We start from the raw sequence: 25302 nt of genomic DNA on the forward strand, positions 1-25302 counted from the left end.
AAATGTTTGACTTCTCTGATCTACAGATGTGCATTTTAAGACGTTCGAAGGCCAAAACAATGATGAGAAATAGCTTTAAAACTAAGCTCTCTCTCTCCTCATCTCCATCACTCTCTTTTTCTCTCATTCTCCTGATCTTGCCCTCTCTTCCCCTCCTATTTAGAATAGTTTTTCTAAGATACTTTCTAAGATTTAGTTTTTAATTAATTCACAATATGTACACATTCAGTATTAATCTTCTGCATCATATGAAGAAAACGGATTCGTTAATGTTTCTTGTCCTCTCTCATTGACAGTTGCTAATTATTACATTAAATCACGTAAATTATATACGTATTTAAATTCCTATTTTAAATTAAATATGGCGAAATTAGACAAAGGTTTATTCGTTTGCCTGATAATTTTTTTCGGTAGTTTAACATTTCATTCCTAAAACAGCTGGCAAATATGAAATGTTTAGTTTAGCTAAATCTTATCTCGCGCTTTCTGAGCGTTTACTGAAGTGTTGCGCTGGAATTTGCGCTCAGCAGCTTCAGTGAACATAAAGCCCGCCTACTTTGTTTTGATTGGTCCTCTTAAATGTTTTGACGAGCGTTGACAGACCATAGGCAGCTCAGATGAGAAGATCTGGTGCTGTGCAATATCTGCTGCATTAAAGTCATACTATAGGCAATTATTTCACAACATTTATAGCCGACACATCGGAAAAATACAGAGGTCCGGATTCTAATTATTGGCCGTCATTACTTAAAATAACACCTGTTTATTACGAAAAACAGACTTAAATTCTGAACCTTTGGCAGTGAGGGGTGGTTTGTTCCTGAGCTCATGACGATTCGCATCCTATGACGTCATTTTCGGTCTACTTTTGTGAACTTGTCCTAGGGCGGTTGTTCGTCCGATTTGCAAAAATCCTAAAAGTGGTTTCGTTAGATTCGGGACGTCATGCCGAGTCGACTGATATCCAATTTTACCATATCGGCCATTTTGAATTATGTGCTAAAATGTTGTATTTTATGAACTCAGGAACGGATTGTTATGAAACAATTGGTATGGGTCATCAGCACAATGCCCTGAAGGAGCCTGAGAAGTTTCGAAACAGCGCCACCAAGTAGATACTTTTTTTCTCTCTAAATGCTTATAACTCTGGGTGTGGTTGACTTATTTTCATGGGAACTTTTTTCGTCTCCTGAATCCTTGCCGAGTCCAACGATACCAGACTTGCCAGGTTCCGGCTTATGGTTTGTGAAGCGTTGTAATTTAGCGCTTATAAAACATTAGCTGATATCTTCGAAACCGCTAGTCAGATCGAGACGAAACCAGCGTCAGAAGTTCGGAAACATAGGTCAATAGCTGAACGCTAATGCCCAAATGTGAAAATATTGATAGTAAGGGGGAGTAAAATCCAATCAAAGTCAGGTGTCCATAATTTTTTACATGTTTTTTCATATAAATGTCTATAACTCCAAAACTAAATGAGATATTTTCACCAAAATTGACACACACATGTATGGGCTCACTCCGAGGACACATACAAAAATGGTGGGATTGTGCCTCTTGGTGGCGCTATAATAGAACAAATTCCCATTGACTACAATGCATTTTTCAGCCTTTCTCCCTAAAATCATCTTAAAATGTGTTTAATTGCTGCCGTTGATCTGACACTCCCAGCCATTTTGGCATGTCTTGTCTTCTTCTTTGCGCTTGGCCCCGATAATGGCTGCTTGCAGCTATATTGTTTAAATAAAACAGAATTTTGTAAAAATGAAAATGGATTTCAATTTTAGCATCATATTAAAGTAATAAAAATAATCTTTAAAAAATCTAGATAATGTTTTCCATAATTCAAGCATGAAAGGGTTAAAACATTCAACACTTATCCCTCCAGGCCCGGTTCTACGGGGGTGCTAGAGTGCTAAGCCCCCTCAAACGTAAGCAAACACACCCTCAGTTGATACTGTAATATTGGCGAAACAGATTTGGCAGGTTTGCATATTTGTGTCCGAGCTCGGGAGGGCGTCATGCAGCCAATCACAGATAGTTGTTGATCTCTCGAACGCGATAAGAATCTCTCCGCTCAAAACACCAGAGTTTCACACCAAAAATTACTGGATTTGAGGAGCTTTGTAGTTGAAATGTAAAAAAGTAACAAATCCTTCTCTCGCTGGTCAATTTGACCCCCTTTAGGAATGAATGGAATGCTATAGTACACATGGAAAAAACTAAAAATGCCTTTATAATGTCTACATGTGTATCTGAATGCATCCTGAAGAGAAACTTTAGGACCCAGCGGAACAGCTCCATATATAGAGCTATAAGAGTCATGAAATATCATCTTATATTATTATTTTTCCACAAGAGGTCGACAAAGACCCCCAATGTGAGATATTATGGGCTGAATTAAAAGGGTTATGCATGAACTTGTGAGTCATTTTGAATTCAAGTTGAAAGAATGTGCTTAAATTATTATTTATTGATAAAATCTAGTAATTTAAAGGTAAAAAAATAAATAAAATTCTCCCCAAAAAAATGCATTAAAAAATTGCAAAAAATATTATCAAAATGGAATTAAATAGACAAAAAATTAATTAAGTATCATTTTAGTGCTTCGGGTCATTTTGACCCGCGAGGGAAGGATTTGTTACAAAGTGCGAGGGACATTTTTGTATATTCAGAGAACATTCAGAAATTCATAACTTAAAGACACAATACTTAAAAGGCGTGTCTTGACTCGTGAGTGGGCGGAGCTTTTATTCAATTATGAGTTTCTGTCCATCAATGATCCAAACAGTGTTTAATAAAACACATCAGATATTAAAGCGCCACTAGTGTTGCGATGGTTACTACACAATAACACCGGACGCGGGGATGATGTCACTGATAGGCCACGCACTATTCCTGGGGAAAATCACTGATCTAAACATTCTTGGGAACATTTGGGATAATGTACACAAGTCAACACAATATATAACACTGATCTAGTGTTTTATGGGATATTTCAATCCAGAAATCTTACATATTGTGCCTTTAATGGGAATGTTTTTGTCAGCTAGGCTAACCGGTCATGGCAAATGCAAGTTAACCCGAATCTAGATGGAAGCATGGACTCCAGACAGAGGTGACAACAAACACTCATAAAACATCACATCACTGAGAGATCGCAACATTGATCAGTGTTTAGACATTACATTGTCCTTAATTTTATGTATTAATTAATTTCCAAATGTTCATTTACACTACCATATCAGTACTGGACGCTGACTACATGCAATACATTTCTGTTCTTACACCTTATAATCCATTTATCCATCATGCTAGCAACTTGTTAATTAATGCTAACAACATGCTAGCAATGTACTTAAACATGTTGTTAACATGTCAGCAAAATATGCTAATTTATGCTACCAAACAAACTACCGATTTGCTAATTCAATTTAATTAAATTAGCATTTTGTTAGCATGTTTTAACACCTACACTATAGTGCCAGAAGTATTGTGCCGCCCCTCCACATCACTGAGTTCAGGTGTTCAACCCCTTCATGGCCACAGGTGTATAAATCAAGCTCTAGGGCTGCAGACGCTTCTACACACATTAGTGAGAGAATGGGCCGCTCTCAAACAGATGAAACTGCTGTTGTTTTCCTGGATGCTTTAAAGGAGACCCGTCTCGCCTTCACCTGAGAGCTGTGTGTCCGACACCTCGATGGATCATCCACCTAAATTGAGCTCTGCTAAACGGAGGTGAGGAACATCGCGTCCTTATTGGCGTATTAATATGACTAAATGTAATGGAGGCCAGCTAGTAGTTGCTGTGCGAGTAAACCTCACTCCTCTGATCTCAAGAGATGCTCTAGCCACTGACCCTAGGGGTTGCAGCCTTTAGCCTCCTTGTTAGAGCGTCCCACTCTCATTCAGACGGACCCGGGTTCGAGTCCCGCTTGGAGCGGGGCGGTTCAGACAGGAGGGGTTGCATTGGTGCCATGACCCGGTTGGGAGTGAGGTTTAGGGGGGTGAGTGTAACAGAGGCCAGCTAGTAGTTGCTCACTCCTCTGATCTCAAGAGATGCTCTAGCGACTGACCCTAGGGGTTGCTGCCTTTAGCCTCCTTGTTAGAGCATCCCACTCTCATGCAGACGGACCCGGGTTCGAGTCCCGCTTGGAGCGGGGCGGTTCAGACAGGAGGGGTTGCATTGGTGCCATGACCCGGTTGGGAGTGAGGTTTAGGGGGGTGAGTGTAACAGAGGCCAGCTAGTAGTTGCTCACTCCTCTGATCTCAAGAGATGCTCTAGCGACTGACCCTAGGGGTTGCAGCCTTTAGCCTCCTTGTTAGAGCATCCCACTCTCATGCAGACGGACCCGGGTTCGAGTCCCGCTTGGAGCGGGGCGGTTCAGACAGGAGGGGTTGCATTGGTGCCATGACCCGGTTGGGAGTGAGGTTTAGGGGGGTGAGTGTAACAGAGGCCAGCTAGTAGTTGCTCACTCCTCTGATCTCAAGAGATGCTCTAGCGACTGACCCTAGGGGTTGCAGCCTTTAGCCTCCTTGTTAGAGCGTCCCACTCTCATGCCGGCGGACCCGGGTTCGAGTCCCGCTTGGAGCGGGGCGGTTCAGACAGGAGGGGTTGCATTGGTGCCATGACCTGGATGGGAGTGAGGTTTAGGGGGGTGAGTGTAACAGAGGCCAGCTAGTAGTTGCTCACTCCTCTGATCTCAAGAGATGCTCTAGCGACTGACCCTAGGGGTTGCAGCCTTTAGCCTCCTTGTTAGAGCCTCTGACTCTCATGCCGGCGGACCCGGGTTCGAGTCCCGCTTGGAGCAGGCAGTTTGAACAGGAAGGGTTACATAAACACTTCAAATGAGATGTAGTCACTCATTCTACAACATTTTTGCAATTAGAAATCTGCCACTTGCACTCATGACTTATGTTCTGTTTGTTGGATACTTTTTAAAAGGAGACCCGTCTCGCCTTCACCTGAGAGCTGTGTGTCCGACGCCTCGATGGATCATCCACCTAAATTCAGCTCTGCTAAACAGAGGTGAGGAACGTCTCGTCCTTATCGCCGTATGAATATGACTAAATGTAATGGAGGTCAGCTAGTAGTTGCTGTGCGAGTAAAATTCATTTCTCTGATCTCAAGAGATGCTCTAGCGACTGACCCTAGGGGTTGCAACCTTTAGCGTCCTTGTTAGAGCGTCCGACTCTCATGCAGGCAGATCCGGGTTCAAATCCCGCTTGGAGTGGGGCGGTTCAGACAGGAGGGGTTGCATTGGTGCCATGAACTGGATGGGAGTGAGGTTTAGGGGGGTGAGTGTAATGGAGGCCAGCTAGTAGTTGCTCACTCCTCTGATCTCAAGAGATGCTCTAGCGACTGACCCTAGGGATTTCAGCCTTTAGCCTTCTTGTTAGAGCGTCCGACTCTCATGCAGGCGGATCCGGGTTCGAGTCCCGCTTGGAGTGGGCAGTATCAACAGGAGGGGTTACATAAACACTTCAAATAAGATAGTCACTCATTCTACAAAATTTTTGCAATTAGAAATCTGACACTTGCACTCATGACTTCTGTTTGTTGGACATTTTTATGAAAAGGAGACCCGTCTCACCTTCACCTGAGAGCTGTGTGTCCGACGCCTCGATGGATCCTCCACCTAAATTCAGCTCGGGAGGCTCTTCTGCTAAACAGAGGTGAGGAACGTCTCGTGCTTATCGCCGTATGAATATGAATAAACAAGGATTACATAGACTATTGGAGACTAGTCAAGTAGTTAAACACAAACAGTTCTCTGTGGATCTGAGTAATTAACATTATTTTAGTTACACAACATCTGTGATTGTGTTTCATATCAGTATTGATTAACCCTGTAAAGCCTGACATATAAAATAATAGTCAGATAATTTAGTTAAATGGAACAACTAATTGAACCTTTAGACAAAATATGTAAAATAAGTTTGCCGTTTTGAGTATCATCTACAGCAGGGGTCTTCAACTATTATTGCTTGAGGTCCAGTAAATGAACCCTCCTCACCGGCCGAGGTCCGGACAATTATATACCTAAAAACAATAATTTATGTTTATTGCCAGACTAAAGAAATTAGTGTAGATAGCATTTGTTCTTAATTGAACAAAATGCAATAGGTTCTCATATGGACAAAACATGTCTGTTCATATTGTTAAAGCAAACATAGGTAATCCTTCACAAAATTGATCTCATTTTGTTGTTGTTCTGTTATGTCCTTTAAGTTGCTTTGGTACAAAATATCTAAATTCAACCAGTAACCATGTCTGGCAAAAATATGATGAACTAAAAATGCCTTCATCTCTAAATCTGCACTTCATTTGAACATTGCTAGCAACTAAAGTGCTTTTCCCTGCTGAACTGAGATAAATAATAACAGTCAATGAACGCAAACCCCCCTGGATCAGAAAATCAGAAATCTCATAACACATTTAATGTTTATTCACATGTATAGTCTCTACTTAACTAAATGTATCTAATATTGAACACTGCTCTCTTCTGTGCTTCAAATCGCACTGGTAAAATATCATCAGCAATATCATTCGGAAACACAAATAGGCAAAAATAAAGTGCCACCAGTGTTGGAAAAATGAAAAAGTGCAAGAAACATTTTATTTAATGTTTCCACTTTTGACAACCGCATCAGAATCAGAGCAAATGAGACACACAGGCCTCGTACAGGATGCAGGAAGAATAAATGTGATTTTTTCCCCACCCATTCATCTCGGAAAACTCGGTTTTCAGCGTCAACTTTCCTAATTTTCGAAAATGCCATTGTTTTTGCACGCCGCTTTCTGCTCTGATGGTGCGTTCATACCGGACGCGGATGAAGCGTTTCGCGTGAGTGATTTAAGTCAATGCAAAGACACGAAAAGACATTCTGAGGCGCGATTCGCGAGAATTAAGCGGCGTGCATGAAGCATCATTCGCGTCCGGTGTGGACGCACCATCAGTCTCTTCTTCACTGCATGTATGATCGCGCGTTTGAACGTAGCAACAGTGAGTTAACGGTTCTACTGAGCTGCACGATATAATTGTGATTTTTTTTGTTTTTTTTTATGGCATGTGGCATATTTATTTCATTACGTCAAAAGGCTTCGCGGTCCGGATGGACGCATCGCGTGGTCCGGATTCGGACCGGAGTCCGCTAGTTGGCGACCCCTGATCTACAGTCTATGATAATATAATGGCATAAACACTTCAAATGAGATGTAGTCACTCATTCAACTCATTTTTGCAATTAGAAATTGCCATTTGCACTCATGACTTCTGTTTGTTGGATGCTTTTTAAAAGGAGACCTGTCTCGCCTTCACCTGAGAGCTGTGTGTCCGACGCCTCGATGGATCATCCACCTAAATTCAGCTCTGCTAAACGGAGGTGAGGAACATCTCGTCCTTATTGGCGTATTAATATGACTAAATGTAATGGAGGCCAGCTAGTAGTTGCTGTCCGAGTAAAACTCACTCCTCTGATCTCAAGAGATGCTCTAGTGACTGACCCTAGGGGTTGCAGCCTTTAGCCTCCTTGTTAGAGCGCCCCGCTCTCATGCAGGCGGACCCGGGTTCGAGTCCCGCTTGGAGGTTGCATTGGTGCCATGACCCGGATGGGAGTGAGGTTTAGGGGGGTGAGTGTAACAGAGGCCAGCTAGTAGTTGCTAGTAGTTGCTCACTCCTCTGATCTCAAGAGATGCTCTAGCGACTGACCCTAGGGGTTGCAGCCTTTAGCCTCCTTGTTAGAGCGTCCCACTCTCATGCAGGCGGACCCGGGTTCGAGTCCCGCTTGGAGCAGGGCGGTTCAGACAGGAGGGGTTGCATTGGTGCCATGACCCGGATGGGAGTGAGGTTTAGGGGGGTGAGTGTAACAGAGGCCAGCTAGTAGTTGCTCACTCCTCTGATCTCAAGAGACGTTCTAGCGACTGACGCTAGGGGTTGCTGCCTTTAGCCTCCTTGTTAGAGCGTCTGACTCTCATGCCGGCGGACCCGGGTTCGAGTCCCGCTTGGAGTGGGCGGTTTGAACAGGGGTTACATAAACACTTGAAATGAGATGTAGTCACTCATTCTACTCAATTTTTGCAATTAGAAATCTGCCACTTGCACTCATAACTTATGTTCTGTTTGTTGGATACTTTTTAAAAGGAGACCCGTCTCACTTTCACCTGAGAGCTGTGTGTCCGACGCCTCGATGGATCATCCACCTAAATTCAGCTCGGGAGACTCTTCTGCTAAACGGAGGTGAGGAACGTCTCTTGGATGAAGCACGTTAAATATCAGATAACAATAGTGGCTATTTAAAGAGTACCTATGATGCTGTTTTTCATGTTCATCTGTCTTCAGTGTGTCCTCCATTGTAGTCTTGAGTTTTCTTGCCTCCACAATATTCCTCATTTAAATAATTAATACACAGAATAAAGGGATGGGGCCTGGTTGAATTAGTTAGTTGTGTGTTGAAACTTGTAGTTATGGTAAGGGGCAGGACATTTCCCTTACCCCTTACCTTACCACATTTCTGCTTTGTAGAAGGTCCTCTTTAAATTATGCTTATTGGTAATCAATCAACATTGTGTTTCTAGTAATGTTATTTGTGTACTTGTTACTGAGGAATGGAAGTGTATTTACTGTCACAGATTTACTAAATATTTACATGTTCAGCTGCAGTAACATACAGAAAGGATCTAAATCCTCAAATGACAAGATTTCACTGGATGCCATCTTCGGGGTGAGTTTTATTGAGTTTTTGGTAAAATACTATAGGAATTATAGGCCTCTTGACTCTTGAATATTCCCCTATCCCACAAATTCTGTGTTGTGTATGGATTTAATGTGAATCGGTACTCGGTATTACCGACGTAATTCGGCCGGTGCCCTTAACCCTCGTGCACTGTTCGATTTCTGGTTACACTCGTTATGGTCCGGTCAAATTGACCCTAATTGGATTCAATACAATTCCCCAAAAATCACACTATGAAAAAACACATGCAATCAGGTAAAAACAATTCACTTTTAATATCAATACTTTTCACACATTACAAAGAATAAATATATGAATTTATGATTTATAAAAATACTTTTAACCACTATTTTTAAGATTGGCCCTTAGCACACTTGCCTTTATACATTTAGAACAATAATATCTTAGTCTAAACCTAAAGAAATCTTGACCAACTATATAGCATTTTAAAGCTTTCAGACTCTAATTTTCATATTTGGTGATTGATTTTCAAAAGAGATGACAGAGCAATGGATAAATAGCGATAGATTGGCCATTTGTGATGCGGTGCCAAACTATAACTCGCGCTCTGACTCTTTCCATATTGTTTTTTTTATATGCATTTTAGAGATTGAATTCAAATCAAATATTAACATTACTGCCCAAACTACTTCTGAATAGGATGTCTACTTCATAGATATTTTGAAGAGTATGAAAATATAACGTTCAGATCACTCAAACCATATATGGAAATCGAAGAGTCTACATGTCATCTAGTGGAAAACTTTGGTACTGCGCACAAAAACATCGCTTTTTGAGATATCAACCTAAAATTTGGTACAGAATTTGTTCAGATATTTAGCTTTGAACATGTTTTGTAAAATGTATGTTTTATATAAAATATAAAAATATATATATATATGTTATATATATATGTTATATTATTTTACATGTTCATAAACTTCTATAACTTGTTTTAAACTTTACTTTACGATTTCAAAACACTGTTTCATGAAGTTGTTAATCTCAGCAAGACACTGGCACTTCAGGACTACTGTAGAGTTGAAGAGCTCTGACATACAACAAAGTGTTTTGTATTTTGTGTCTGTACAGTTGCTTTTGAATAGCTGTCCTATATGGGTCAAATTGACCCACAAACAGCAAGAGTGTATACAACGCATCAGCATGTTGAAACTTTGCATGCGTTTAATGACCCTAAATGAGAAAAGGTCACACAATTTCAAGAAAAACAATGTAGGTTAGATAGCATTTCAGATAGATTGAAAAAATAAATTATAGCTAATTTTTACCATTTGTGGTAAAAATTTTTTTTTGCTTCATAGGTTAGTAAAAAACTAAAATAACCAAAATATAACGAAGAAATTTTATTATTTTGGGTCTCTACAATTGCCTCAGAACATTAAAATATGCAGGTCAAATTGACCCGTGAACATCGCGAACGTAACAGTAAATGTGTGTGTATATGTCAAAACACATCAGCGTGTTGAAACTTTGCATGGATGTTCATGACCCTAAATGAGAAAAAGTCACAAAATTTAAAGAAAAAAAACATAGGTTGACTGATATTTCTGACAACTTAAAAATCAAAACGGGTAAAATTGACCCGCAACATAAAAAGTTAAAAAGTACAGAGTTTGGTACCCAACCCTACCCACTAACAGGTGCCGAGATGAATAGATAATTAGTTATTCGCTTCACCTGTGTGGTCATAACGTTATGCCTGATCGGTGTGTATATAAGCTTCTATAGAACCTTTTTGGGTTAAAGAGTTCTTTAAAATTGAGTCAAGATCCTTAGAGTTCCATATAGAACCTCAATGAATCGTTTTTCTAAGAGTGTGTTTGAGTAATTGCAGTGATTTCTGATTTTAGGAGCTTGAGGACACAAACATCTCTTTGATGAAGAAAGAGCTGAGAAGGTTCAAGCGACTGCTCAGGCCAGATTTCCCAGCATGCTCTGTGAGAGAGGAGGAGGAGGATGATGAGGGTCAGAGCCCAGTGAGCGAGGGAGTTCTGAAGATCTCACTTGACGTCCTGCGGAAGATGAACCAGACAGACCTCGCTAACATGCTACAGACCAGTACGAGACCTATTCGAAACTATCTTTGTGCTGAAGCATGTAGTCGATTGTGTGTGACAGGTTTTTCAGCACAGCTTTGATGGTTGAGGACTTTGCGTATGGAGTACAGTATGATACAGTAGACTTTATAGGGTTAAACCTTTGAGTCATTTTGTTCACAGGTTGGTTTTCTGTTTATTTAATGGTTACACATAGTTTCTGTTGCATATTGCAGAGCTGATCTCCGTGAGTCGGCAACAACTGATGTCCAGATTGAAGCAGAAATTTCAGAGAATCAGTGAAGGAGTCTCCAATGGAGGAAGCTGGACACTTCTGAACGAGATCTACACAGAGCTTTACATCACAGAGGCAGGGACTGGAGACGTCAGCGACGAGCATGAGGTGAGGCAGATCGAGACGTCGTCGTCCTCATTCGGTCTAGATACACCGGTCAGATGTAATGACATCTTCAAACCCTTACCTGGACGAGGCAAAGCCATCAGGACGGTTCTGACCAAAGGAGTCGCCGGGATTGGAAAAACCGCTTCTGTGCAGAAGTTCGTCCTGGACTGGGCTGAAGGAAAAGCCAATCAGGATGTTCACTTCATATTTCCACTTCCTTTCCGAGACCTGAATTTGATGAAGGAGAAGCAGATGAGTCTGATGGAGCTTCTCCGCTGTTTTTTTGCAGAAATTAAACCGATAGAATATAACGATTTCAAAACAATCTTCATCTTTGACGGTCTGGATGAGTGGCGTCTTCCTCTGGATTTCCAGAACAATGAGATTTTGTGGGATGTGAACCAATCGGCTTCGTTGGACGTGCTGCTGACCAACCTCATTAGAGGAAACCTGCTTCCTTCTGCTCGCCTCTGGATCACCACACGACCAGCTGCAGCCAATCAGATCTCTCCGGAGTGCGTGGACCAGATCACAGAGGTCCGAGGGTTCAGAGACCCTCAGAAGGTGGAGTACTTTCGGAAAAGGATAAAAGATCAACATCTGGCCAGTAAGATCATTGCACACGTCCGATCGTTGAGGAGCCTGCACGTCATGTGCCGCATCCCAGTGTTCTGCTGGATTTCCGCCACTGTTCTGGAGAGGATTGGCGAAGGTGATGGTGAAGAGATTCCCAAGACTCTCACACAAATGTTCGCACATCTGCTGATCGTCCAGACCAAACTGAAGACCCAGAAGTATGATGGGAAATGTGATCTTCAGGAGGTCAGAAAGAGCATCCTGTCGCTTGGGAAACTGGCTTTTGAACAACTGGATAAGGGGAACCTGATCTTCTACGAGGAGGATCTGAAACAGTGTGGCATTGATGTCCGAGAAGCGTCCGTGTACTCTGGAGTTTGTACACAGATATTCAGAGAGGAGTTGGGGCTGCAGTTGGAGAAGGTGTTTAGCTTCGTGCATCTGAGCGTTCAAGAGTTTCTCGCTGCCTTGTACAAGTTCCTTTCCTTTGCTCAGGACAAGAATGAGTGCTCAATGACGGATTTCATGAAGAGCGAAGTGGACAGAGCCTTGCAGAGCAAGAACGGACACCTAGATCTCTTCCTCCGCTTCCTTCTGGGGCTTTCGCTGGAGTCCAATCAGACTCTCCTGCGGGGGTTATTCACACCAAGAGGAAGCTCCTGTTGCAAGCTGGAGACGGTCGAGTACATCAAGAGTAAAATCCGAGAGTGTCCTTCCCCGGAGAAGTCCATCAATCTGTTTCACTGTCTGAACGAGCTGCACGATCATTCCCTGCTGCAGGAGGTCCAGACGTACCTGAGCCGCAGCACAGGCGCCCATCGCCTCTCTGGAGTCCAGCTCTCTCCGGCCCAGTGGTCGGCGCTGGTGTTTGTGCTGCTGAACTCCACGGAGGACCTGGATGAGTTTGAACTAAGGGAATATGATCTATCAGAGGAGTGTCTTCTGAGGCTGCTGCCGGTGGTCAAAGCTTCCAGAAAAGCGGAGTGAGTATATCGTAGTATTTAGTTGCTTGAATCAAAAAGTACAGAAAACGTAGCTGACACAATTTGTTAATACTTTGGGAACAAATTTATTTGTTTACAAAGTAAGTATTTGACATATGTTGGTTATTTCTGTTTCTAGTGATGTAACAATGCATCGTTTAACAAAATCCATTGAAAACTTTTTCATTGCTTCAAATAAAACACATTTTATTTCAAATTAAATATAAATAAATCATGAACTTTTATTTCATCTAGATGCCAAGGCAACATTTTTTTTTTTTTTTACGCAACTTGATGTATATAATAACCAAAATGGAAATAATTATTAATAAAAACTATATAGGCTTTTAAAAAAAAAAAATAATAATAATAACAAAAGCACAACAAAATGACGGACAAAACAAAACTGTAACTAAAATACTTATTAAAAACTATAATAGTGTCTCATTGATATTTAGATAACACTTTTCTATTGTTCTCACTTTTTCTAACCTTTTCAATGAATAGTATAAAAATTATAAAACAATTTCCAGCTAATATTTTTATCATTATTGTCTCAGAGCAATTTATATTTTAGAAATGAAGTGGTATTACAATGAATACATTATATTTGAAATATAATTAATATTTATTGTTGTATTTAAATTGTCAAATTGCTAATTCAAACTTTTTATATCTGTTCAAATACATTTGTGCGTTGAATTTCACAATCAAATTGTTTTTTTCCAAATTGTACAAATTTTTCATAAAGGGAATGTTGTTTTTATAACTAATGGCTTCCTAAGGACACATTAAAAGGTGAAGGAAAATATGTAACATAAATCGTCAAATTATGGCTGCACAATTACAATCTTAGTTCACATTACATGCAGTAAATATTATTATTTTTTTTTTTAGCACATTCATTTATTAGCACACTTTTTATAAGCCCAGATTTAAATAGTCTAAGGGTCAGAAAGTAGGGTGACATTCAAACTGGTTAAAGTCAGCCTCCGTGTAAATCTATAGTGGAGATAACAGCACAGAAATGTTCTTTCTCTCCCAGTCTGAGGGGTTGTAATCTCACAGATCAAATCTGTTCAGCCCTGGCCTCTGCGCTAAGCTCAAACTCCTCACGTCTGAGAGAGCTGGACCTCAGTGACAACAACCTCCAGGTTTCAGGAGTACAGCTTTTCTCTGCGGGACTGAAGATTCCTTACTGTAAACTGGAGATACTGAAGTAAGATCCTTTGTATATATAAGTTTGACAGTGTGCATCAATGTGGATGCCTTTTTTTAATAGAGTGCAACAGTCGGGTTCCAGATGTAAAAACTCAATAATTTTCTTTATAAGGAAGTTAATGTTAATGATAACTTATAAACCGTTAGTTACTTGTGAGCTACATTATCTGTGATGCTACATACTAATTAATTACATTAATCATAGAGTCGAGACAAGCAAAGTGCGTTGAAAGATATCGTTAGCTCCGCACACTCCCATGAAGCATTGTGAAGGGTGTAATCTAGACAGTATTTCAAATACTTTTTTGCCTCAAATTAAATTTTGTAATATTGTGATTCTCCTCTTAGTTTGTTGGTTTGGTTCATGGCTTATAATGCTTTTAACGAAGGCTATTTTAAATTCCTATGGGAAAAATACTTTTGGAACCATCTGCGCTGAAAAAGTGGGCAGCACTGATGTACTCTATTGCGAAGTGTGAATGTTCTTAGTGTGAATGTTCCTATGTTTCTGCAGGTTGTGTAACTGCAATATTCGGGAGGAAGGTTGTGCTGCTCTGGTTCCAGCCCTGATATCAAACCCATCACATCTGAAAGAACTCAATCTGAACTCTAATAAACCAGGATATTCAGCAGTGAAGCTTATGTCTGTTTTACTGGAAGATCCGCACTGTAAACTAGAGAAACTACAGTGAGTGATATTTTGTTATATTATTAAATCATTATATTATTAAATGATTTAATATATATATATATATATATATATATATATATATATATATATATATATATATATATATATATATATATATATATTGGATGTATTAAATAATTTTTCTTTAGTGATTTCATAACAAATACACAAAAATGATTGCATTCACATTTAAGCAGCAATACAGCTTAATTAATGTGAAAAAAATAAAAAGTTGTACATACACACTGTTTCTTCTCTCTGTAGGCTGTATGACTGCAGTATTGGTGAGGAAGGTTGTGCTGCTCTGGCTTTAGCACTGATATCAAACCCGTCACATCTGAGAGAACTCAATCTGAACAATAATGAACCCGGTGATTCAGGAGTGAAGCTTCTCTCAGATCTACTGAAGGATCCGCACTGTAAACTGGAGAAACTACAGTAAGCGATACTGTTAAATGAGTGATATTTCATAATTAGAGCTTAATTATTTTTATATTTTGATTTGTTTTGGGACCAGCTTTGTGATATCCACTTCTTTGTTTTAGTTTGTGTAGTTTGAGTTTTGAGTTGGATCAACGCTGGCATAATATCCCACACCAGACATGATTTGGGATAAAACGGGATGTCACAGTGTCCTGTAGAGTCAATCCCGATCCTGATCAAACACACCTGAACCAGCTAATCAAGGTCTTCAGGAGTACTGTAATATTACAGGCAGTTCAGTTTGACCAGGGTTGGCCCTAAACTAATTTTAATGTCATTGTTACACCGTTTCCTAACCATGTGCGATAAGATTACATTGACAAGCAATTTGTCTGTCAATAACAGACATGACACGACTATGAGACATGACAAAATCAATAGAGTAGGGAAACCCTGTCCATGACTGTTGATGATTGGCCCTTTTAGCATGGACACACCCCTGAGTGAGAAGCACAGAGACGCCATTTCTGTTTACTCACTGTATCAGCTAGCTAGAGTATTACAATGTCTGCGCCAAAAACATTACAAATGTTCTGTTGTTAGATGTACCAACGAACATATGAGTCTCCATAGACTCCCGACATCGAGCCACTGAAAAAACTGTGGATGAATTTCATCTTTTAAGGAAATGTGCCAAAGAATGTTGGTAAAATGTTATATATTTGCGCAAATCATTTTACACATGACTGCTTCAACAATGAGGGTCAGTACAAGCTGGATTTGTGAATAAGTTGTTTCTGAAGGATGGGTCAATAGCTGAGTGAGATTCGCCTGTTTTGTTGTTGATGGAGTATCCAAAGCGGGGGTATTTTGAGCTGAAACTACACACACACATTTTGGGGATGCTAGAGATTTATATTACATCTTATGAAAAGGGAAATAATATGCCCCCTTTAACTAATGTTAACATAAAGACCTTATTGTAACGTTACCAACATTCTTTTTATATTTTATTTTAGGTAACGGTTAAATTGAAGTAAAAAAAAAAGTAAGGTTATAGTTTTAGTTAACAATAATAACCCTTCACCAGAGGGCAGAGATATAAAAGATGTGATAAACATGTTTGTTAATCAGTATCTGACTCCTTGACTCTCAGTAATAAACAACACTGTCTGTCTTATAAACATACCACTAATATACCTACAAATGGAGAATTAAAGCTTACATTTTGTTGCTTTGTGAAAATAAAAAGTATTGCCATTTTGGCAAATGTTTGTTCTGGTGCAAATTTTAGCAAGAGCCTTACGTATGAGGTGTTGTTCTTGTTCTTTCTGCAGGCTTGATGACTGCAGTATTGGAGAGGAAAGTTTTGCAGTTTTACTTTCGGGTCTGAGATCAAACCCCTCACACATAAAAAAACTTAATCTGAGCTGGAACAAACCAGAAAATTCAGGAGCGAAGCTTCTGTCTGATATACTGAAGGACCCGCTCTGTAAACTGGAAATACTACAGTGAGTGATGATTCATTTTCAGGGCTGCAAAACACATAACCTTGTCAACATTGCATAAAGAAATACATTTGAACCTGGTGTGTAAGCTGGCATTTCTGGTAGCTCATAAATATGAATGTTGGAGTCAATGTTTCTCTTCAGGTACTAGTAATATACTGTTAACTTCAACAGCCCACATTTCTAAATGTTCAACTGGTCTCTTAAGTCACTTTGCCACCTTGGAATTATAAGGTTCTATCTGCATTCTGACTGGTTTGGAGATATTGAGCTTTAAAGTTTTTTTGCATTCCATTTGACTGTGTAGAAAGAACCTTTTTATTTTCTAAATAAAAAGTTCCAAAAAACTTAAAACTTAAAAAACAACATCACATAATGTAAAGAAGTTGTCACAGAATAAGAATATGTGAATAACTAAATTTTGACAAAAATGTCAGATAGAACCTTATAATTCCAAGGGGACGACTTGTCTGTTAATTATTTTTAACCAGCATGAAGTGTATTTTGTTAATGTTCATTTGTTTTCCCCTCATTCTTATCTTTTAGCTGCAGAATATGAGTGTTGAGCTGAAGGCTGTGTTCACACTTGGCATGTTTTGTTTGGATTAAAACAAACTCTGTGCGATTCTTCTCTTAGTGCAGTTCATTTGAATAAGTGTAAATGCTGCCATCTGAACTACAGGTGTCAGAAATGCTTCTCTTTACAGCAGATCTTCATTTGTGTGTGTAACAGAGGAATTCCTGCCAAAGTTTTGACTCCTTTACACATTTTATAAGCTCTTCGTGAGTTCTTAGCTTGTAAAAATACCATCATATATACACTAGTGTTGCACGATATACCGGTATAAGAAAAGTATTGTGATACCCTGCCATTAAAAAGAAATTCTATATGAAATGTTATTAGTACCGGTACTTCTAATAATAACAGTATTTCTAAATTTGCATCGAGGATGTGAGAGCAGAGCTCTGCTTCCATTGTTTACGTTCACTAGGGAAAGGAAGCAACAAAGAAATGCATGCATAGAAAACAAAGCGTGGGACGTGCTCGCGCTGCCAGACTCGGACCTGAAGCTCACGCACATGCCTTTTCTCTTTCACTGATTATTGGGTTTGAATGGTAAAAATATGTAAAAATGCACGTCCTGGCAAGTATGTCTTTACTTAACGTAAACCGTTTGTAAAAAGAAATCGGATGTTTTCCAATGTATTGGGTCCGTCGGACAACAAAAAAATATACAAAATCACCCAATGCTTCACTGAATAAATTTAATATATTTAAGAATCAGTCTATAGTTAATTTATAGAGTGAACACTATGCAGTTTTTCTTACATTTGATTATTTAATTTATTTTTTGAATGCTACTGTTAAATAGATGTATAATGTAGCTGAAAAAATAAAGTACTGTTTATGTGTAGTATTTGTCATATTGTTTGTAATTTGCATGTTTGCTTATTTTTAATAACAAAGATCAAATAAAATATCAATATTGTAATTATAAAATTACATTTAAAAAATATTAAATTACTCATATCATGAAATCCCAACCTGTTCAGAATTGTGAAAGATTAGCAGATTTTAACATGATTGATAATAATGTGATTGTTGCAAACGTCTCTGTAAGGATGTTCACACTGGCATGTCATTATTATTATTATTATTTTAAATAAAGGGGAGAGAATGATCAAAAAGTAGGACAGTGCAAAAGAGAACCAGGGCTAAATGCATCATTTTATTTTTGTGTCTAGTAAATCGCCATCACCTGCTTTCAGATAGAGCGGCATTTACTACACAGAGCCGTAGTTCACTGACAAGCTGAGCCATATCGCATTAATTATCACGGACGTATCGTCTGCGATAATTAATGCGATATGGCTCAGCTTGTCAGTGAACTACGGCTCTGTGTAGTAAATGCCGCTCTATCTGAAAGCAGGTGATGGCGATTTACTACTAATCAAGGAACCGGCTTTACTGACAAGATGCGCCTAACAATGTCATGAGATATATCGCCCAGCCCTAGAATCATAGTTATTAATTTAATGGGACTTTGGCTTGGTGCAGAACTGGTATGACCAATAAGTATACGTTTGGTGTCATTTACATTTGCAGTTCCTTTTAGCGCTGCAGAAAAGACACACATTACAGTTCTGAATCTTCTTGATCTTGTATTGTGCTTAAGCATGAGGAGAATTTCTCTTTGCAGGCTGGAATACTGCAGTATCGGTGAGCAAGGTTTCGCTGCCCTGGTTTCAGGTCTGAAATTGAACCCATCGCATCTGAGAGAACTCAATCTGAGCAGGAGCGAACCTGGAGATTCAGGAGTGAAGATGCTGTCTGATCTCCTGAAGGATCCAAAGTGTGAACTCGAGAAACTAGAGTGAGTAACATATCAGGCTTTTAAACATGTATTTATACACAGTGTCATTCACTTCTGTTGATATGCATGAGTATTGAGGCATTTTTTTCTTCTCTCTGCAGGCTTGATGACTGCAATATTGGTGAGATAGGTTTTGCTGCTCTAGTTTCAGGTCTAAAATCAAACCCCTCACACATAAGGGAACTCAATCTGAACTCTAATAAACCAGTGTTCTCAGGAGTAAAGCAACTCTATGATCTTCTGGGAGATCAACACTGTAAATTGGAGAAACTACAGTGAGTGATATTTCCTATATGTCCAGACAGACTTGATTATGGTGAGATCAGATCTAAGTGTGGACCATGCAGTTGGACAAAAATATACAGTTAATGGCAAAATGTAAATGGATAATTCCTACTCGCACACTAAAGCAAAAGTTATAAACAACTGTCTAAAAACAATGTTGGAGAAACATCCTAACATTAGCATTGGATGGATGTATATTCATAATTTAAGTGTTCAGCTGTAAATGTCTTTCCTCAGGTTGGAGTGCTGCAGTATTGGACAGGGAGGTTGTGCTGTTCTGGCTTTAGCCTTAAGATCAAACCCCTCACATCTGAAAGAACTCAATCTGAACTACAATGAACCAGGGGATTTAGGAGTGAACCTTTTGTCTGTTCTACTGAAGGACCCTCACTGTAAGCTGGAGAAACTAGAGTGAGTGATATATTTTATTATTGTCATTATCGAATTAAAACAAGGTACAGTGATGCATTTAGATGAACTTCTTTAGATTTGAAGTTGAAGTTTAAGGGGTTAGTTCACCCAAAAATGAAAACTCACCCTTGTGTTGTTCCAAACCCGTAAGACTTTCATTCATCTTCGGAACACAAACGAAGATATTTTTAATAAAATCTGAGCCAGTTCTGTACTATCTATTGACAGCTACGTACTACCTCATTCACAAGAATCGTGTGAATAATAGAATAATATCTTGTTTGCTACACTACAAACAACAAGACCATTATCACCAGGGGCGGACTGGCCATCAGGAGCACCGGGAGTTTTCCTGGTGGACCGCTGGACAAAGTGGGCCGGCCCGTTGCTACATAAATATATATGAAGAATTAATAATAGTAAATTTACGTAGCCTAGCCTATATCCTTCCTTCAGCCCAGACGACGAATGGCCCGCGCCGCCCACTTGAGGGAAAAACTCTCATCTATTTAGCCTGATCAGTCTCAGTGGTGTAAAAGCGCTCGTCAATGTCAAAATGTTTGAGATATCCAATCAAATCGAAGGAGGCGAGATTTATTGTCCACAGAAACCGAGCAATGCGACACTTGAATGCGAGCTGAGGTAAGATATATACAGCTAAACTTGAGGAGTCAATACAGCAATATTTCCAGACGGTTTACGATAAAAACTAAAAAGTTAAACAATATACATTAATTTCCAGGGATGCAAACTACTGCTTACCTTTTCGAATTTCTCAGATTGTAATGCCATTTACGTTATTTGACACAATGAAACATTAACACAGCAGTTTTCAGCATATCAGAGTGAATGCTGGTGTGTATGTTTCCAGGCTTCAGTAATATCACAGTCATTTGAAAATTATTCATAAAACTCAAAATATTATTTTCACTAAAACATGGTAAAACTGGCAACTTTCATATTCAAGTAGCCTGTGTCTTGTGAAGGAACGTGTCATAGCCTAAAATAAATATAGGCTATAATTTGCTAGTTAGTTCACATGCATTATTTTACACACTAGCAATTAGTTTGAAATAATTAAGACTTTTTTATGTTTTTGAAAGGAGAAGGCTGAATTTATTTGATTAAAAATACAGTAAAAACACAGTATTGAGAAATACAGTATTAATACAATTTTTAATAGCTGTTGTGATCAAAGCTGAATTTATCATCATTACTTCAGTGTCACATGATCCTTCACAAATCATTCTCATATGCTGAATTTTTCATTTAAAAAAACTCCAGGACCAATATATTTTTTAAACTTAAATTTTTAACCTATTGGAGCTCTATTAAGTAACTATAAAATAGTCCACATTCTGCACTACAAACTAAGTCTTAGACCAGAGCATTGCTTCATATGGACTGATTTTATGGTAGGTATTGAACTGTAGTGATATTAAACTTCACTCTATGGAAAAAAGTGTATTTATTAATTGCCATGTGCACCAGGAAAGACCAATTATAACCTAAAAAAGTGTGCCAGTCATTCATTAAAGGGGTGGTAAACCACGATTTCACTATTCTAACTTTAGCTAGCGTGTAATGTTGTTGCTTGAGCATAAACAACATCTGCAAAGTTACAACGTTCAAAGTTTAAAGCAAAGGGAGATATTTGCTTTTAAAGAAATCAGTTTCTAAGAACTACAGCAAACGGCCAGCAGGCGACTACACACATTCCTCCAGGGTTGGTGACATCAACAGGCTCAATATTTACATAAACCCCTCCTCCGAGAATATTAAATAAGGGAGGATGAGGCCATTTTGTATCGCGGCGCTGTTGTGGTATAAGTTAGTTAGGCTGGAGTGTTGTTGCCGCGATGCAGAGGAAACGCTGTTATTTCCATCCGGATTGCAGGTCTGGGGTACTTGCTCTGTTCAGCCTTCCTTGGGACGGGGGTGCGTTGCAGAGCGTTTAACAAACAGCATGTTGCACGTGTGTTTGAGTCAGCGGGGAATCAGGCGCGCGCAGGGCTCCCTGCAGCACATCTAACAGAGAAAAACATCCACCGTCTTCGCGATTTCAATGCCGGATTTGCACAACGTCAGCTGCGTGAAAAAAACACTGCCGGTGCGTGGATGCACGACGCGCGCGCTGCACATTTCACGGAGGACAACACAAACTTCCACAAACTTCGCGAGTTCAATACAGGATATGCACAACGGCTTGTCCTGAAAGCTGGATTTACAAACAGAAGCTGTTTACGGGCCACAACCTGTAAGTCTGATTTATATTTCATCGAAGTGTTTTCCTGTAATAGGTTGTAGCAAGGAAGTAAACAGATGACAACACTGTTCTGCAAACCAGTCTGTTAAATGCTCATTCATACTTAACGTTATCCGACGAACACCTAACATTACAAACACTAACGTTAAAATCTCAACAGCGAACCTGACATTAGTGTAAATGATTCTTTGATTAGAGCTTTTATGTATTGTTTATCTTCAGGCATGCTAAACATGGTTCTGTGTGTGATTTGGCTAACTTACTAGTTAAAGCCAGTGCTTAGTGTTCGTTTTGGGTTAGTTCTTGCGACAGATATTTGGCTATAATCGTTCTAAAAATACAAAAGTTAAAGTGCCATTCAGTAGCGATCATTATAGACCCGCAGTCTTTACTCTTGAGGACTGAACAGGTTCTGCTCGATCATCTTCACTCAAATGTTCTGGGTCTGATTCGGGCTCATATGGTTTTATTGACGCCGACCAAAGCACAGCCTCCAGGTAAGGGGCGTGACGTTTCCGACAACCGTGCACTGCGGTTAGCGAATCAGAACACACTAGGCCAGCTAACCAATCAGAGCCCACTGCGTATTTTTGAGGGACTGGCTTCATACAACCCGGAAAGCATCAGACCGTTTTACAAGGAGGGACAGAGCAGTGTAGAATAAAGGTCAAATATATGAAAAATAAGGCAATTTTTTTTAAAACGAAGCATGAACACATGTTACAGTGCACCCCACAAACACAGTCAAGCCTTCAAAAGAATGTGTTTTACCACCCCTTTAATGTTAATGATAACCATTTCAATAAAAAATAGCATTTCTATTTCTGTATAAATAGCATCTATATTTTTATGTTAGTAAGTGGTGTTTAAAATTGCTCTGTGCATAATGAGCAAGTGAGTTTATGGTGAAAGATGAAAAACTGCTCTTCAAAAGCAAAATTAATTTCCTGTTATCACTGTAAAGCTGCTTTGAAGCAATCTGTGTTGTAAAAAGCACTATATAAATAACTTGACGTGTTGCGAACCGATTGTTATGGGCCGCTTTGTGCCAGAAAGTCCAGGGTCACTTTTTTGCCCCAGTCCGCCCCTGATTATCACTACAGTTTTATTAACTACGTAAACCAGCGATGTATTGTCACAGTTTTTCTCTTTGTCTCTGCAGGTTGTCCCACTGCAATATAAGCGAGAGAGGATGTGCTGCTCTGAGTTCAGCTCTGAGTTCAAACCCATCACACCTGAGAGAACTCAATCTGAACTATAACTAGGACGTTAAACAGTGACGCCGCTCTCTGATCTACTGGATGCACACTGTAAAGTAGGGATGCACTGAATGTTCGGCAACCGAAATTATTCGGACGAAAATAGCAAAAATTGCACTTTCGTTGTTCGGCCGAATAAGTGAAAAGACAGAATAAATTTAACCGAACAATGACGTTTTTGATGACAGGATCAAATATAGCAACAAGCGCGTGTGAGAGAGAGGCGCGTACACTTCTAAATGCAGCAAACATGTCTGACGTGTGAAAGCATTAAAGTTTCCAAGATAATAAACCCAATTTGCCGGCTTTAGCTAGCTTGTAGTCTCAATATATGTTTAGCTCAAATTGAGTAAAGAGCGTTTTTTACAACTCACCAGACTGTCCGACCTCCTCACTCACTTTCTTCCAGGCAAGATCCTCTTTATTCCTGTTTCTATAAAGTATGAAGATGTGTCGCACAGCTCCGGGTGTCCACATATGATTTCGTCCTCATTGTTGTCATTACTAGAGCAAGCTCCTGATTGGTTAACGCGGCGCGAATATCCGTCAAAGTTCAGATTTTTCAACTTGCGCAATTCGCGTCAAACGCTCAATTCGCACTGTCATTTGCGCAAGTATGTCATCCACGCCGCCTCATTTGTACGAATCTATTCGCGTATTTGCATTGACTTAACATGTAAGTCACTCGCGCGAAACGCTTCATTCGTGTCTGACGCGACTGCGAGATGCAACAAATCAATCAAAAACCACAGCCAATCAGAACAGAGTGTGGGCGGGCTCTCGCGGCACCAAAGATGAATCTTGACAGCACTCGCAAGGAAATGGATAAGTAGCCTACAATAATCAAATTCACAAATATTACACCATTTAAACATTTCTAAAATACACACTGAGTTACTAAAATAATCTTTGTCATAGAATACACTCGTTTGTTCACAGTTTGAACGTTCTTGTTTCAATTTGTTTAATTTCAAGATCTGAGGTGAATTATCCATTGTTGCTTTTAGTACGACTACGTTACAAAGCTGAGCACTAAATGATATTCAAAGTCACATGACACGCTTTTAACATTAAATAAAGCACATAAACACTTCCTGAGATTATGTTTTGTGTTCCAGCCACGATGTCACAGAAATAGAAACCGTTTCTAAAATAGATTAATCGCGTGTCGCCGTCACGGCTGGTTAGGACAAAAATTCTCATTAACATGAAAAAGACGCCTTTTATTGCGTTTTGTGGCGTCGCGTGTAGTTAGGACACGGTGTAACGCAATGGCCGATGTGTTAGTTGGTCAGACTCCACTCACTGCTCAAACCGCCAGAGTTTTTATTCGGTGCTGAGTTATACAGGCTCGCAAAACCTCTCGTGAACAAACAAAGTGATGTAAGCAAGATATTTATTGTGCATTGTTAGCATTGAACTTTGTGCGATTGCGATGAACTGACATAGCAATAGCGTTTAGTGGTCATAAACGGAGCAGCTGTCGAGTCTACAGTCTATATAATCCATTGAATAAAACTAGTGTTTTTCATGTTGCAAAAACGATTAATGGCCAATTGCACGCTGCAAAGTTTCGAAAGTGACATAGTAACGCATTAAAGCAATGTAAAGGCAAACTAAAAGATTAATAGAAAAATATTTGTTGCAAAATATTTTAGAAATTGTAAATAATCTTAAATGCTGTGGTGGAGCCGTTAGTCTACATCTTCACTTTAATAGAGCATTTGATTATGAGACCTGTAGGCATAATAGACCAAAGATAAGATGGCCAAATAAAAATATATTTATTTTACTTTAAAAAAAAACAATATTTTAAGTTATATTGTGTTTTGTATAATGTCTGCTGGAATGCTAAACAATGTTCAGTGTTAAATAAATATATTTAAATTGTAGTTTTGTAATTTATTTTTCTTTTAAAATCAAGACAAAATAATCAAAAGCTATTGGTGAAAAAATTGGCAAAATAATTGGAAAAAAATCGAAAAACCGCATTTGGTATTCGACTTCGGCTAATGCTGCGTTCACACTGAACGTGAGCGTCTGGAGCGAGTAATTTCAATGTCCAGTCAATGTAAAGGCGTGTTGACGCACGTCTGGAGGTCCTG

General features: G+C 39.3%; 1 protein-coding gene across 2 annotated transcripts in view; it reads left to right on the forward strand.

Moving 5' to 3' along the window:
- Positions 1–23569, forward strand: part of LOC307117725 (NACHT, LRR and PYD domains-containing protein 3) — a 25018-nt gene extending 1449 nt beyond the window's left edge. Inside the window, exons 2-18 of one of the 2 annotated variants that reach the window (XM_079802753.1) lie at positions 3050–3118; positions 3550–3741; positions 4949–5032; positions 5584–5679; positions 7306–7389; positions 8148–8243; positions 8661–8727; positions 10611–10818; positions 11033–12758; positions 13804–13977; positions 14494–14667; positions 14935–15108; positions 16431–16604; positions 18803–18976; positions 19078–19251; positions 19499–19672; positions 23101–23569. In XM_079802753.1, the coding sequence (XP_079658879.1) occupies positions 3704–3741; positions 4949–5032; positions 5584–5679; positions 7306–7389; positions 8148–8243; positions 8661–8727; positions 10611–10818; positions 11033–12758; positions 13804–13977; positions 14494–14667; positions 14935–15108; positions 16431–16604; positions 18803–18976; positions 19078–19251; positions 19499–19672; positions 23101–23203 (3720 nt within the window). In that variant the 5' untranslated portion in view covers positions 3050–3118; positions 3550–3703 and the 3' untranslated portion in view covers positions 23204–23569. The remainder of the gene's footprint in view (positions 1–3049; positions 3119–3549; positions 3742–4948; positions 5033–5583; positions 5680–7305; positions 7390–8147; positions 8244–8660; positions 8728–10610; positions 10819–11032; positions 12759–13803; positions 13978–14493; positions 14668–14934; positions 15109–16430; positions 16605–18802; positions 18977–19077; positions 19252–19498; positions 19673–23100) is intronic. The other variant, XM_079802752.1, reaches the window with a different exon arrangement.
- The last annotated feature ends 1733 nt before the right edge of the window (positions 23570–25302 follow it).

Source organism: Gobio gobio (genome assembly GCF_949357685.1).
Source record: "Gobio gobio genome assembly, chromosome: 21".
NCBI lineage: Eukaryota > Metazoa > Chordata > Actinopteri > Cypriniformes > Gobionidae > Gobio > Gobio gobio.